We start from the raw sequence: 15372 nt of genomic DNA, 5'->3' as shown, positions 1-15372 counted from the left end.
TGGAGAGTGCGGATGAGCTCCCTTTGTCAGCTCCACTTCATGTTGGGGACATGAGAGAAGCTTCCCACAAGCTAAAAACATCAAAACATCCAGGCGTGCTGTGCGATATCCTTGCAAATGGCCAGTTCTCTCACACCAGAAGCGGCTTGCAGTTTCTCAAGTTGCTCCTGACACGAAAAAATAATCTGGTCCAATTGATAGCAGAAAATAGAAAAAAGGACCAAACTAGAAGTGATGCTTAAGCATTAGGGCTGGGCGGTTTCATTCGTTAATTTCGTAATTCGTTATTAATTCGTATTTAAATTAGCTTACGATCCGATATTGAGCCATTTTGGAATAGTGTGAGGAGTTAAATAGATTCGAAACAATTGTTTCAACTTATTTGGTAATTGTTTTGTAATTGTTTCGAAATTGTTTTGAAATTGTTTCGTAATTATTTTCGCATGCCTGGTGCAAGTTTTATAGTTGTTGTTTGTTTTATCACACCAACAGTCAACAACAGAGGGAGAGGGAAGCTTTAGAAGTTCCCCCTGTCCCATTTGGAGGTTTTTTCAGCATATTTTTAGCATATTTGGAGGGTTTTTTTTAGCATATTGCGCAACTGCATCTGCCATTAATGAATCAATTCGAAATTTACAAAATTTCGTATATTTTGAAATTTTTAAAAGGAAAATTTCGGAATTCTTTAAAGAAACAAAACCTGATAGACCCCTTAAAAACGAATCGAGTTTAGAAACAATTTTTTCCGTGGTTACCCAGCCCTATTAAGCATGCCATTCAGAACTATGCTCTCAACACTGCTGACCTTATTATACAATAATTCTGAAAACAAAACAAAACCACCAGCACCCTTCCCATTCTAAGCATTCATAAATGATCAGACCTTTTCATCAGGATGAAGCTTCAGTGGTCTTTTATTCAGTTAGCTTCAGGCCTATCTCATGTCTTAGGATTTTTCATATGCAACAGAGACACACAGATAAGCCTTTCTAAAAACAAAAACGTGGAGAGAAATCCACATTTTGCTTAAATGTGTTGCCTACAACTTGCAGCCACTTCATATACTTTCATGTAGCAACCCACTTCAGTCTGCTTTCATAGACCTTCCACCTTAGTTGTTTGATGGAATATGTGTTGAAACAGATACTTGGTGCGTACTTCTCCCCACGCTCTGAGGCATCTCCAGCAGAGTATACACGGTGTCCAGTATATGGAACTGGCGATAGAGCTCATCAGCTTTTCATGAAGGGGAGCTGAGTTCCAGATTTTGCTTGTGTCTCCCAAGTACCTGATTGGTATATATGCATTTTGAAATGGGGTCAGCATGTCACCCTGTGCTTGTGGGATCAGATCTGCAGATTCGGGCTTCAACATGAAGAAGGAAACAATACAAGAAATTGGTCAAAACAGGATGTACTTACAACACAATGTAGGGTGAATATTCCTTCCTGCAGCAACAAAAGTAGTCCTATATTCTTAACTTATTATATGCTCAAATTTAGTGGCATTTCAAGCTTTTTCTGAGGCTACCTGCTGTTAAAATTCCTGGGAAAACTGTAACTATGAGCACATTACAGAATCCAGGCCACAGAAGTGAATAGAATTGAGTGTTTCTGTTTTTCACCAGGAAATAAACATTTTTCTCTGCTTCCAATGTAGAAAATTAGAACCCAAAAACGCGGAATACTAGTTAAAATCCAGATACATTGTTTACTGCCCTCAGTCCCAGTAACAGGTCTTCTTTGGCACTTGAGAATGGTCACAAGTATTTTGCCTTTTTTATTCATAGAGAACAAAATTTACAAAGTCATTCATACATTTTGTCTTTTCTTTTTTTGTATTTTTTTGTTTGTTTGTTTTTTACTGACTTTGAAAATTGGGAATATTCAAAATACACTTTTTACCCCACTTCATTCTTTCATTATTTACAGGTATGTACAAGAAAAATGTAAGAGTTTTTTTTTAATTGTATTAAAAATCTTTGCTGGTTGATTTCATTATATGGATGTTCCATGGGATGGCTCCATGACTTCTGGAATGACCCCACCTGGCACAGACTGAAATGACATTGGGATGGGGGTTTTCACCGGGCTCTGGCGAAATAGTCCTCCATTTGGTGATCTGTGTTTACACTGTATAGAGGGCATGGTGGCTGAACTGCTAAGAGGCAGTGGCAGGTTGCTACCAGAGGCACCTGTGAGTGTCCTACTGGCCCCGTGAGTTGTCTGTTCTGGTAAAAATGAGGTGACAGAAAGTTGTGTGTTCTGATATTCACGGACGGGTTCTAGGGTCTGACTGGGCGGCATGCCACCAATCTCCAAGGCTGAGATTTCAATGGAGGCTGGAGAGAGTTGCTTGTGAGCTAAGTCTTCATCCATTAAACTGTTCATACGCCTGTGGACCTGCTCCAGGTTCACTTCTTTATCCTGTATAAGAGGAAGAAAAATGTGATTAATCGTAAAAGTATGGCAAGGTTTACCATCATTCAAACAAAAGACGATGATGAATTGGTCTAAGTAGAATTTAATTTGCCTTTCTACTCACAGTGAAGACAAAAAAAATCTTTGTGGCCTCAAGACCACTTTTACAAAGTCTACTTTGTAGGCAAAGTGTGGCATTTGGGGTTACATTGTCCCCATGATGGTGATTTTTGCCGCACTTGGCCTCTGAAGACTCCTTAGATCAGTGTTTCTCAACCTTCCTAATGCCGCGACCCCTTAATGCTGTTCCTCATGTTGTGGTGACCCCCAACCATAAAATTATTTTCATTGCTACTTCATAACTGTAATTTTGCTACTGTTATGAATTGTAATGTAAATATCTGATATGCAGGATGCATTTTCATTCACTGGGCCAAATTTGGCACACTTTATATGCACAAATTTGAACATTGGGGGGGGGGGTTGGGGGGGTGATTTTGTCATTTGGGAGTTGTAGTTACTAGGATTTATAGTTCACCTACAATCAAAGAGCATTCTGAACCTCACCAATGATAGAATTGGGCCAAACTTCCCACAGATAACCCATGACCAACAGAAAATACTGTGTTTTCTGATGGCCTTTGGTGACCCCTCTGACACCCCCTCGCGACCCCTCCAGGGGTCCCGACCCCCAGGTTGAGAAACACTGCCTTAGATCATCCTTTTGGAGGCCAAGGTGAGTTAATTTGTTCTTCTGGAACTTGTTCAATATCTCTGTTCCCATTTTTAAAAAATTAAAAAAGAGCTTTCAGTGACTTTCATCCTGCCCCCCACTCTTTTCATTGGCAGTCTTAGTTATTTTTGCAACCCCCGAAAGGTCCCACTGGCAGAAACCTTCCACACCCACCCACCATTGAACTAAACAAAACCTCCATAACCTGACATGTACTAAGTTTAAAATAGCTCTCAGACAGTGTAGAAGGTCACCAGGAGCTTAATAAACATCTCCCTTTTTTTTGCTTCCTACTGTAACTATACTGCCGGGTCATTTCCAAAGTCTAGTAGCAGATGGCTAGTGGGCTCAACTGAACTCAGTGTGCCACAGTTTGTACAAGCTTGGGTCCCAAAGGTTAACATTTGGCAGGATTAGGTTGAATCCCAATTTAGGTCCATACAACATGCCTAGCGGAAACAAATGCCCCTTCTACTCCCAGGGCAGTAATTGGGAAGTTATCTGAATGGGATAGGCTTTGGGGCGAAGGGGAAGAACAATGAGCAAAGGTCGTTTCCCCACCTAACTGGAGTGATATTGGGTTGTTGTAGGTTTTTCCGGGCTATATGGCCATGTTCTAGAGGCATTTTCTCCTGACGTCTCCTGACGTGGAGTGATATTGCTTTTTGTGCCTAGATTATTCCATACAACAGGATCTCTAGTCTTCTATGTAGCATTTTCAAATCAAATGTTGGAAGGGCTACCATAAGACTACCATAGGCCAGAGGGGATAGGGAAGGCTGGTTCCATCAACGCAGTTACATACTCATAAATCTGGATCCAGCCAATGAAATCTCTGTTTTTTTTTCTCTAATTGCAGATTTCTATAAACTCCCAGGGACAAATCAAAGTAGGTATATGAATATAGGTATGGAAATTATTGACTTTTCATGCATTTACAAATTAAAACATCTCCCTTATGTCTTGCTATAGACTCTTAAATGTTTCTTGATTATACTGTTGAACATAATTGCAGGCACATTTTATTTTATGCACTCAGACTGTGAAGACACAGTTTGCAAGAATTCTCAATTCATGTCCATGATATAACCCAAATGCATGATGCTCTCTCACACACATAATAGCGTGCTCCCCCTTTCCCATTTTCATTTGTTAGTGTGAAGTATTATATATGAAGCGATCCTGTGGGTTGAAATGTAAAGTGAGAAAAATCAGGGTCATCATGATGGGACAGATAATTTAGTGATCAGTTTGATAGCCAGATGGAAGATCAGTGAGGAAAAACCTAACAGCAATTAAGAGAAAATTAATAATACCAAAAAAGTGACCTGCCATAAAAAAAATCTCTTAAGTAGAGTTGAAAAGAACATAATAAAGGATTTCAAGTTAGTTTGTGGGTTGATGATTACACATATACATTCAGTATCAGAAGAAAAATTGTTAAACCAAAAAAGAAGAAGAACGTGAAACAACTTATACCAGACATCCATGCCCCATGCTGTTCAATAATGATTCCCATACCACCATGCTGCGCACCTAAGTCATTCATACCAATAGCCAATGGAAGCTGAAGGGTAAAACAAAAGACATTGGCTTCAGATGTTGCCCAGTGAACTAACAAAATGTTCAAAAATCTAGAGCAGAACAAAAATCTTCAGGAATTTAGTAGGGAAATGTATGAGCTATAATTCTGACTTTCAGCTATGTATGGTCTTTTAATGGGAGCCTCCCAACTTCCTCCCTCATGCTTTCCTACTGTGTCAACCCATACTGCTTCATTAATGTCAGCATACAGGAAATTATGTGGGACAAGATAATGATCTCATTATTCCTCTTACCAAGTCTATTTGCCCACATTGGGGGCCAGTGATGGCAGGAAAAGCAATGGTGTCATTATTTCAACCCTTTACATAGTCATTACTACAAAGATATGGGATAGAATCATGGGATTATGACAACCACACCACTACTTTGATATAGTACAGATTTAAAACACTTGTTACTAAGTTAGAGAAACTCCTCACCAGATCTGGTATGTGAAACCAGTTTCCTATTTCCCCCCCAAAAAAGATTATCTCCTTGACAATATCAGAGATGTTTAGCTTTCAATCAATTATCTTAATTGGTTGTGTCAGGAGAGACTTGAGAAACCACAAGTCGCTTGTGGTGTGAGAGAATTGGCCGTCTGCAAGGACGTTGCCCAGGGGACGCCCGGATGATTTTGATGTTTTATCATCCTTGTGGGAGGCTTCTCTCATATCCCCACATGAGGAGCTGGAGCTGGTAGAGGAAGCTCATCCACCTCTCCCCGGATTTGAACCTGCGACCTGTCGGTCTTCGGTCCTGCCAGCACAGGGGTTTAACCCTGTGCCTACAAGTGCCTACTTCAGAAAGATCCTGCCACAGAGTCAAGAATGGAGAGCAGGGTCATTGGAGATATTGCTTTGCTTATGCTAGTGACCTTATGAGTACTCTATTTCTAGTGATTCCTCATTTGAGATTTGACATAGAATTAATACAGTTTGTCATCACTTTAACTGCCATGAGTCAATATGTAGTTCAGTGAGGCACAAGACCCCTTGAGCAGAGAAGGCTAAAGGTCTTGTAAACCTACAGCATCCAGGATTCCATAGATTTGAGCAATGGCAGTTGCAGTCCTGATACACCCGTGATCATCTCTGGAGAGAAAAATAACAGTGGTGGTATGGCCAGAGGCGGCCCTAGGTAATTTTCAACGGTAAGCAAACAGTATTTTGCCCCCCCCCCCAACCAATCATTGATATGGAGCAGGAACAAGAGGGGCTAGGCAAGGCTCAAGGGCCTGGCCCCTTCAGGAAGAGGATCGCCTGGCAGTGAGGCAAGGAAGCCGAGGCTTCCCCCAGACTGCTAGGGCTGTTGTGAGCCAAGGGGGCGCTCCTCAAGTGGCGGTCGAGGGGCATTTACAGAGGCGCCTCTGCACCCCTGGCAAAAAAAGTGTACCGCAACCGCTTACTTTGAGTAATGGATGAGCCACCCCTGGGTATGGCTCCAATATTCTGATACTTGGACACCTTATTTTGCATAACAGATGGACTAGTTTTGCAATTCACACATACATTGTTTGCTGTCAAAGTATCCTGAGAGAACATGAAGGCATTGTAGGACAGTTGGAAATCTTCCTACTGTTCTCCACAGGATGGCCATTGCAATTGGCACAGTCATAGAAAACCCGTCCCCTTTGTGCTCCACAAAAATATTAATGCATAGACTACACAAATGGAGACACAAATTGTAACAAATGGTCTTGCCATTCTCAGTACTTCTACAATTGTACTACCCCTTTTTGTCATGTATAGTTTCAGAGAGTATGTGCTAGAAGTTATACAAAAACACAAGGTACTATTTAAATGCCTCCAAAGAAATACCATTCTTTTTTCAGACTATTACTGTTTATGATAGCTGAGGTAAACAGCACTTCTTCAATTATTTTTCATTTTAGAATGGCAGCCTCTTTGAGTCGTTTCAACAATTAACTATGAGAGGTGGGTTCAGTGGCCCAGGAAAGATATCATTGCAAGCTTCTTCATACAATGGATGGATGGAAATTAATTCCTATACCAGTCACTTTAACTTTTTATATCAAACTAGCCATCCCCTGCCACACATGGCTGTGTCCCAGTCTGTGTATATGTGTTTTCTGTGTGTATATGTGTGTGTATATATTTGTGTACGTGTATATGTGTGTGTTTGCATATGTGGTTTTGTGCATGTGTTGTAATGTTTTTTGTCTTTTGGCTTTTTGCATCATTTTTGCAGTGTTTTTCAGTGTTTTTTTATGAGTGATGGTCACTTGTTGGCCTGATAGGTGTATTGTGTCCAAATTTGGTGTCAATTCGTCCAGTGGTTTTTCAGTTTTGTTAATCCCAGAAACGAACATTGCATTTTTATTTATATAGACATGACGATTTTGTGCTCCTTTTATAGAGCAAGATCTTGTTCATGCATCTGTAAAGCAGGACTCTACTGATGCACTGAATTGCTGAATGGGAAATATTATTTCTGGACTACAATTCCAGAAAGAATAAAGCTCAAACAGCCATGCTGGCTGTGAAATTCAGGGAGCTGCCATCCCAAATGGTAATTTTTTCAGAACTTAGGTTATAGCTTTCTATTATCAACCAGTTGTGCTATTGAATATAGCACAACTGGTGTCTTGAATACACCCAACATACTGTAACTAACATATTGAATGATATTTGATGTTCACTTCGAATGATTTTAGATTATTGAAAGGCCATTTCATATCCATTATGAATGAGAAGTAAGAGAGTCATTTAGAAATATGACATTCACTCCCTTATTTCCGTCCAATTTGTCTAGTCCATTTCACATCCAAATCAAATGCTAAAATAATCTGCCTACTAGGGGGAAGAAATGGGTGTGCCATTTAAAAAAAATCTGCTGTGCATTATTATGCCAAAATTGACATGACAAATAAATAAATAAATAAAGACTGAATAAACAGATAGTATTTAATATAAATTAATTTACAGCCTCTTTTGCCAAAGCTTTTAAAGAAGGTGGAATCCTGTTACATAGATAAATTTTGAAAATAAGATCTAATAGTGCACAGTAATTTAGCACTGGCAACTGATCTCGTCAAACATCACTTAATGTGACATAAAATCTACTGGATGCATTTTGCACAGTTTTCTGGGGTTAATTTGGCAATTATTGTCTTTTATTAAATCTGATTGAAGCTATGCCTACTTTATGTGCTGTCATGGTGAGTAGACGAATCCTAGCCATAGAATTTATGTTCATGCAAATTAAGATTTATATTTACAGTATTATATTTATTTATTATTTACTTATTTAACTCATTTTGTATAACATTTTGACAATGTACTCTATAAAGAAGGCTGTCATAGATTAAAATACTAATAACCCTTCTAACGCATCTGACAATCTATTTATCTATCAGACTCAATGTATTCTGTCTGTCTGTCCATTTGTCTGTCTGTACCACAAAGTATTCAAAATCAAAGTATTCTGTCTTTACCACCTGTTAGGTTACTATCTAGTAACCCTTTCTGATGTCACTGGATTGGCTGTGACATCATTGGGAATTAAAGATGATTTTTATGATGCCCCTCAGGTCCCCAACACCCAGTCAGTCCCACTAAATAAAAATAATTAGGAAAATAAAGGACAATAAAAAAGATTCAACTGTGATGCCGAATAGGAGAGGAGGAGCCAAGATCAGCTTCCGCTTGCTTTCAGGTTTGGTGGGTTTGTACCGGGAGGGCCCTTACCATCCCAGGGTCCTAAAGCACCAAAGCTACTGAAGGAAATAGAGGAAATGGAGGACACGAAATCCACGCACAACCCTAATAGTAAATAACAGCAGCAGATGTAATATACCACTAGCAAGGTTCTTGAAAGCAATGTGGCAGCAGGTATCAAAACTACTAGGATAATATTTCTGTTTATGATTTGCAGAGAAGGAAAATACATTGACCAAGATCCTACATGAGAATAGTGTAGATTTTCCTAATGGTGATAAAATTTGTTTGCACTACAATTTTTATATTTTATATCGCATGCTGCCATAGCACAATGTATGAGAACTAGTGAATGTGTATAGTTGACACTTTATTAGACTTCTCCACATGCACTCCCAGAATTATTGTGTTTTGCAGCAGATCTCAGTGATCATGGCAGCACCTGTGCACAGCTGTTGCCCCATGCCCTACACCATCGCAGCCTCCTGCTGCCTCATCACATGGGGGGAAGATTTCTTAAGCGAGCTTGACCCATCTTTCCTAATGGAAAGACAGGGAGCCACCTGTCAACACTGCAGGCAATTTTGTAGAGATGGCAGGGTGTTTGCAGCAGTTCATCCCTAGAGCTGCCCCAGAAGTATTTTTCCATGGTGTGATGGGAGCCATTAGGCTCCATTGCTGAAGAAAATAATAATAAAAAAAACTTCACCACAGCCAAATTTTGAACCATGTGAAGAGGTCCCAAGTCCCAACTTCATACAATTAAAAATCTGGGATGAAAACTTGTTCACTGTTTAAGATGCCAAAGTAAACAGCAAATAGCTTGTTATGAGACATTTGTGACAAAATATGGAAAATTATTTTTTTTTGTAGTATAGCTTATTTAGTTTCTTTTAAAGCTGCACGGTGTGATCAGAGGCAGCCCTAGGCAATTTTCAACAGTAAGCAAACAATATTTTGGCGCCCCCCCCCCCAACCAATCATTGATAGATATTTTCTGTTTGTCGTGGGAGTTCTGTGTGCCATATTTGATTCAATTCCATCATTGGTGGAGTTCAGAATGCTCTTTGATTGTAGGTGAACTATTAGGTGAACTATACATCCCAGTAACTACACTTGCCGCATTTGCTCCCTTGCCCGCTTTGGGTCTGGAGGCGTGCCTGAAGACCCCGGTGTGTGACTTTCTCCTCAGCCATTGGGACCGAGAGAGAGAGAGGTGGAGATGGCCACCTTTCCTGAAGGTAGGCGCAAAAGCAAAAGAGGGAGCGGAGGTAGGAGATACCTCCAGCCAGAGGGGCTCTCTCTCTCTCTCTCTCTCTCTCTCGGTCCCAATGGCTGAGGAGAAATGGGCGGGAGTGGTGGGTCAACGGTCCAAACCGGAATGAGGGGGGAATAGCCTCATGGCTAGCTACGTCCCCTTTCTGGATGGTTCAATGCAACCATCCACCCTCTTCATTCAGGGGAGGAGGCAAATTGCTCTCCCTCCCCACTTCATCAGGGAGGGAAAGCCCCTTATTTAACCTTCAAGTGATGGTTGTAACTATTATTAGCTGCTAAAGTTTTTGTATTCATTTTTGAGGCATCCTGTATACATTTGTATAAAACTTGTTTGGACCTTGAGGCATGGAGCTACAACTACATATGAAAACTCTATCATTCATTTTTAAAACTAACATACCACTGTCTATCAAGGAAGATAGAAGAAAGAGCAATCATCAATGTGTAATAGCTGGAAGCACAAGTGATAAGCCTCAAGTAATGATCATTGGTTTCAGAACAGTACAGAAGGGTGTCCTATTGTTATGTGTTCAATGTTCTAGAAGGTTTTATCACTGTAAAATGAACTCCAACTTGCTTCTAGCAGGTGTTTTTCTAAGTTAGGGAAGGCTTTTAGAAGGTAAGACAAAACTTTTGAAGCTGAAAGCAATGAGATAGCATAATGAGTTTAAAAGGGGGCATTAACCGGAATGAGCTTGGGAAAAGGGTATTATAACTAAACAAAATGGCTTTAATGAGACTTTGTTAAGATTTGTTGGGTGCTGGAATATTGCTATAGCGAGGAAGCATCTACTCATTCCTTAACGAATTTAATTAACTTTAGAATTCTATGTAATAAATATGTGAGTTTTCTGGCAGAGTGAGCGTTTTTGTTATGAAATTGAAAAAAAACCCTACACACTCATATATAGATATAGATACAAAATGGAGATATTGTAGTGCTTATATAAACACACAAGACAAATGTGAAATATTCAACACCAAGTTGGGAACAGAAGCCATTTTGCACATCATTTGCTTCGTTCATTTCATCACTTTCCTTCACCACCAAAGTGAGATAGTAAGAAAGATGGAAGGTTTTCATTAATTGAACAATTTACATCTCCTGGTAGGACATCTGTGAGCGGTCGGTGAATGGTAGGATTTCGTCACCAAACCTTTGTGACTACATACATAAAAAACTATTTAAACTATTTAAAACTATTAGTTTTTAAAATCCATGGAAATGTTTCATTCAAATGTTGTTTTCACTGATGAAAAGTTCATTTCTGCTGGGTACAGTGTAATTTCACCTGGGATTCATCCTGTTTTATATAACACTAGCTGTACCTGCCACGCGTTGCTGTGGCCAACCTTCCCTCTTTCTCCCCTTCTTTCCCTCCTTCCTTCACTCCATCTTTCCTTCCTTCCTTCCCGTCTTTCCTTCTCTTCTTCCTTCCTTCTCTATCTCTTTCCTTCCTTCCCCCTTTTTCTTTCTCTTCTGCTGTCTCTCTTTTCTTCCTTCTCTCTTTCCTTCTTTCCTTCCCTCCCTCTATCTCTACATCTTCCCCCTTTTCTTCATTCCCCCTTTCCCTCCTTCTTTCCCTTTTTCTTTCCTTCTCTCCTTCCTTCCTTCTCTAACTTCCCTTCCTTCCCCCTTTTTCTTTCCCTCCCTCTTTCTCTCCTTTCTTCATTTTCTACCTCTTTCCTTCCTTCCTTCTCTCCTTGCTTCCATGCTTCCTTCTCTCTTTCCTTCTTTTTCCCCTCCCTCCCTCCCTTTCTTTCTTTCTTTCTTTTCTCCCCTTCCCTCCATCTTTCTTCCCTTTTTTCTGTATTATCATTTACCTTTTTGTCATTTAGCTTTTGGGGGCTTTTTAAGTCCCTTCTGCTGTGTTTTTCAATGTTTTTATGAGTGAAGGACATACATTGGGTGGTTAGATGTATTGTGTCCAAATTTGGTGTCAATTCCCCCAGTGGGTTTTGAGTTCTGTTAATATCACAAACGAATATTACATTTTTATTTATATAGATTTAAACAAAATTTCTGTATTTTATCTTTTCCGTATCCTATTACACTTTGATCTAACTCATACAACTTGTAACTGTGAATGTATTTGCGGTCTGAATTCTATACATCAGTACAAGTAAGGAAGGGGACCAAAATTCATGAAAATAAGTTTAGTTTTTCTGTTACTGCTAGGGTTTTTCTCTGCCCATACCCTTTAAAATTTAAACTGAAGCCTAGCTAAACATGAGGAGGGTAGACCATGTGTGAGAATCTCACAATAATACAAAAATTATTTAGAGACCAGGAACCCCCGGTGGCGCAGTGCTGGCAGGACCGAAGACCGACAGGTTGCAGGTTCGAATCCTGGGAGAGGCGGATGAGCTCCCTCTATCGGCTCCAGCTCCTCATGCGGGGACAAGAGATAAGCCTCCCACAAGGATGACAAAACATCCCCTGGACAACATCCTTGCAGACGGCCAATTCTCTCACAACAGGAGCGGTTGCTCCTCACACGACAAAAAATTTTTTTAGAGACCCATGATGTAGACGTGGGAATTTCTTTTATGATTTATCTATCCATGGAAGGCCAGGTGTAAGTGGCAGCTTTGGGCTGCAGATATGGCATGAGTAATAAGAAAGCAGAAAATGTTTTTTTTTTTTTACTAGGTCTCTGCAAGATTTCTATTCTTCATCATAAGTTGGATCTAATTCATTAGATCTGTACATACAATGCCCATGCCAAAAATTAATAATGGAAATTTTCTCTTTTTTTGTAAGTTACGTCAACCTTGTAACTCTCTGTGATGCAGTTTTAATTCACAGGGCAACCAAGCACTGCTGGGAGGCAATGCCAAATGTGTAGCCATGCCTCTCAGTCAATCAGGGCAGGAGGGAGAGGAAGTGAAGGCAGAACCACAGCCATTGCTCTTTAAATTCCCGAGTGCCACACCACCGTCTCCATTGGAGATCGGGCAGGGAAAGTTAAAAGAGTTCAGTGCCAGGTTCAGTTTAGCTTTGCAGGCAGGCAGAGCAGTATTATAGGCATTAGGCAGGCAGGCACAGCACCAGAGAGAGAGAGAGAAGGAAGGACACTAGCTTACTAAGTTTTTTCTTCTTTGACTTAAGCTGACTCAAGTCCACGCCGGAGAAAGAAGAGTGAAGCTTTGCACACTGTAGGCTAAGCACTGGCAGGCACTGCTTGCTTGTTTTGTTTATTCTGTGTGTTGTTGAAGGCTTTCAAGGCTGGAATCACTGGGTTGCTGTGAGTTTTCCAGGCTGTATGGATAAGTTCTGGGTTATATGACCATTGTTTATTCTTTTCTGAGGTGGGTGTTTGCCTTTTGCCTTCTGTCTGTTTTATCTTTTTGCTGAATTTTAGAAAACCTTTGAGGGCTACTGGGCTGCCGAGTGCACTGATGACCTATTTGTGCGTGTTAGCAGCCAACAACCACCACACAACAAGTTGCTGCACTCAAATACAAGACTTTTCTGCAACATTTCCTAGCACTACTGCTGTGCTATCTTTATTTATTTATTTATCTAAAGTGTGCTTCTACCCTGCCCTTCTCAACCCCCTAGGGGGGACTCAGGGCAGCTTACAAAAGGCACAATTCGATGCCCAACAATTCACAAAACACAATGTACAAATTACAGTAAAATGTCAACAATTATGATTAATTAAAAACAATCGAAAACACTACAGTAGCAGCAGTAAAATCATCTTGTGGTCAAAGTTCGCCAATTCATAAATTCGTGATCCATCTCGCATTGTCATTGTCCTTTCCTACTCTGGTCGTCATTGTCTTATTGTTCATCTGCCAGCTTACCCGAAAGCCTGGTCCCACATCCAGATTTTTAATTTCCGTCTGAAAGAGAGTTGTTGATGTTGATGACCTAGTTTCCCCGGGGAGTGCATTCCACAGGCGAGGGGCCATCACCAAGAAGGCCCTGTCCCTTGTCCCCACCAGCCTCACTTGTGACCCAGGTGGGGCCGAGAGCAGGGCCTCCCCAGAAGATCTTAAGCTCTGAGGTGGGATGTAGAAGGAGATACATTCAGACAGGTACACTGGGCCAGGTCCGTAAAGGGTTTTGTAGGTCAAAACCAGCACTTTGAATGGTGCTCGGAACTGGATCGGCAGCCAGTGGAGCTGACATAGCAGGGGGGTGGTATGCTCCCTGTATAACGCTCAGGTGAGAAATTTAGCCGCTGCCCATTGGACTAATTGAAGTTTCCGAACAGTCTTCAAAGGCAACCCCACATAGAGCGCGTTGCAGTAATCTATTCGGGATGTAACAAGAGCGTAGACCACCGTGGCCAGATCCGACTTCCCAAGGTATGGGCGCAGCTGGCGCACAAGTTTTAATTGTGCAAAAGCTCTCCCAGCCACCGCTGAGACCTGGAGTTCCAGGCTCAGCGATGAATCCAGGATCACTCCCAAGCTGCGAACCTGAGTGTTCAGGGGCCAAAAATTACACAACCTTTCTTGCCACATTTTCTAGTGCTGCTGCTGAGTTATCTATGTGCATTGAGCCAAAAAGGACACAACAAGTTGTTTCAGTAAGGAAACACTTGTCCTCCAAGTGTGACCCCCACTCAACCCCACTCCAGCAGCCATAAGGTAAAGGTAAAGGTTTCACCTGACATTAAGTCAAGTTATGACCAACTCTGGGGGTTAGTGCTCATCTCCATTTCTAAGGCAAAGAGCCTTAGACACCTCCGTAGACACCTCCAAAATGTGGCTGGCATAACTGCATGGAGCACCGTTACGTTCTCGCAGAAGCGGTACCTATTGATCTAATATTTGCATGTTTTTGAACTGCTAGATTGACAGAAGCTGGGCCTATCAGTGGGAGATCACCCGTTCTCTGGATTCAAACTGCCAACCTTTTGGTCAGCAAGTTCAGGAGCTCAGTGGTTTAACTTTCTGCAGCACCTTATTTTATGTTTTGGTTATTTAATATTTAATGTTTATTTTACTTAAGTGAGATTTGTCTTTACTGTTCTAATGTAGCACAAATCCTATGTAAAATCATACTTTTTTTGGACATTAGTATTGAAATCTGAAATATGTGCAGACAGCCATAGCAGCTTAAAAAGGTCTAATTTTATGACAAAAATTTAAAAATTACCCAAAAAACAGGACATGTGTTAATCTTTCTGAAACTTGGGGGGAGGGCAGGGGGAGATGATGCCTTGGTTGTGTTATGCAATTGTAGAGAAATTAAAGAACATAGCTCTTATACTTTGTTTGTTTACAAAAAAGTTTGTTTGTAAAAATCTAAGAAATTCCAGTAACCGTGGTAAATATGTTCTGCCATTGTAGCAAGTTCCCTCTAAAAATGAGGGAAAAGGGATCCCCAGAGCCCCCCCCCCCGCCCCATGTGCAAATAGTAACAAAAAGGACATTTACAATATTTTGGAAACACTTCAGAAATGACTCGCCAACACCCCTAATTTTGTAATGACTGTTGAAACATTTTTTTCATTGATCACACAGGTCTAAACCTACCCATTAAATATAGTATTACTGCCATGAAAATGGCTCAGAAATTCCAACTGGTCCAATGAGTGGTGGCCAGGTTGTTAACTGGTGCTCCTTACAGAGAGAGGTCAACCCTCCTGTTTAAGGAGCTCCATTGGCTACTGTTCATTTTCCGATCCCAATTCAAGGTGTAGGTGCTCACCTACAA

The 15372-nt window shown here is 40.8% G+C and overlaps 1 protein-coding gene across 4 annotated transcripts in view; it reads right to left on the bottom strand.

Annotated features, from left to right (window-relative positions):
* Positions 1-896: 896 nt before the first annotated feature.
* Positions 897-15372, bottom strand: part of GRID1 (glutamate ionotropic receptor delta type subunit 1) — a 1182427-nt gene continuing 1167951 nt past the window's right edge. For 3 of the 4 annotated variants that reach the window (XM_060768968.2, XM_060768967.2, XM_060768969.2), the window contains one exon: positions 897-2426. In XM_060768968.2, coding sequence (XP_060624951.1) covers positions 1998-2426 — 429 coding nt within the window. In that variant the 3' untranslated portion in view covers positions 897-1997. The remainder of the gene's footprint in view (positions 2427-15372) is intronic. The other variant, XM_060768970.2, reaches the window with a different exon arrangement.

The sequence above is a fragment of the Anolis sagrei genome, chromosome 3 (assembly GCF_037176765.1).
Source record: "Anolis sagrei isolate rAnoSag1 chromosome 3, rAnoSag1.mat, whole genome shotgun sequence".
NCBI lineage: Eukaryota > Metazoa > Chordata > Lepidosauria > Squamata > Dactyloidae > Anolis > Anolis sagrei.
The sequence above is the reverse complement of the archived record's forward strand: the minus strand, read 5'-3'. Positions and strand labels throughout refer to the sequence as shown.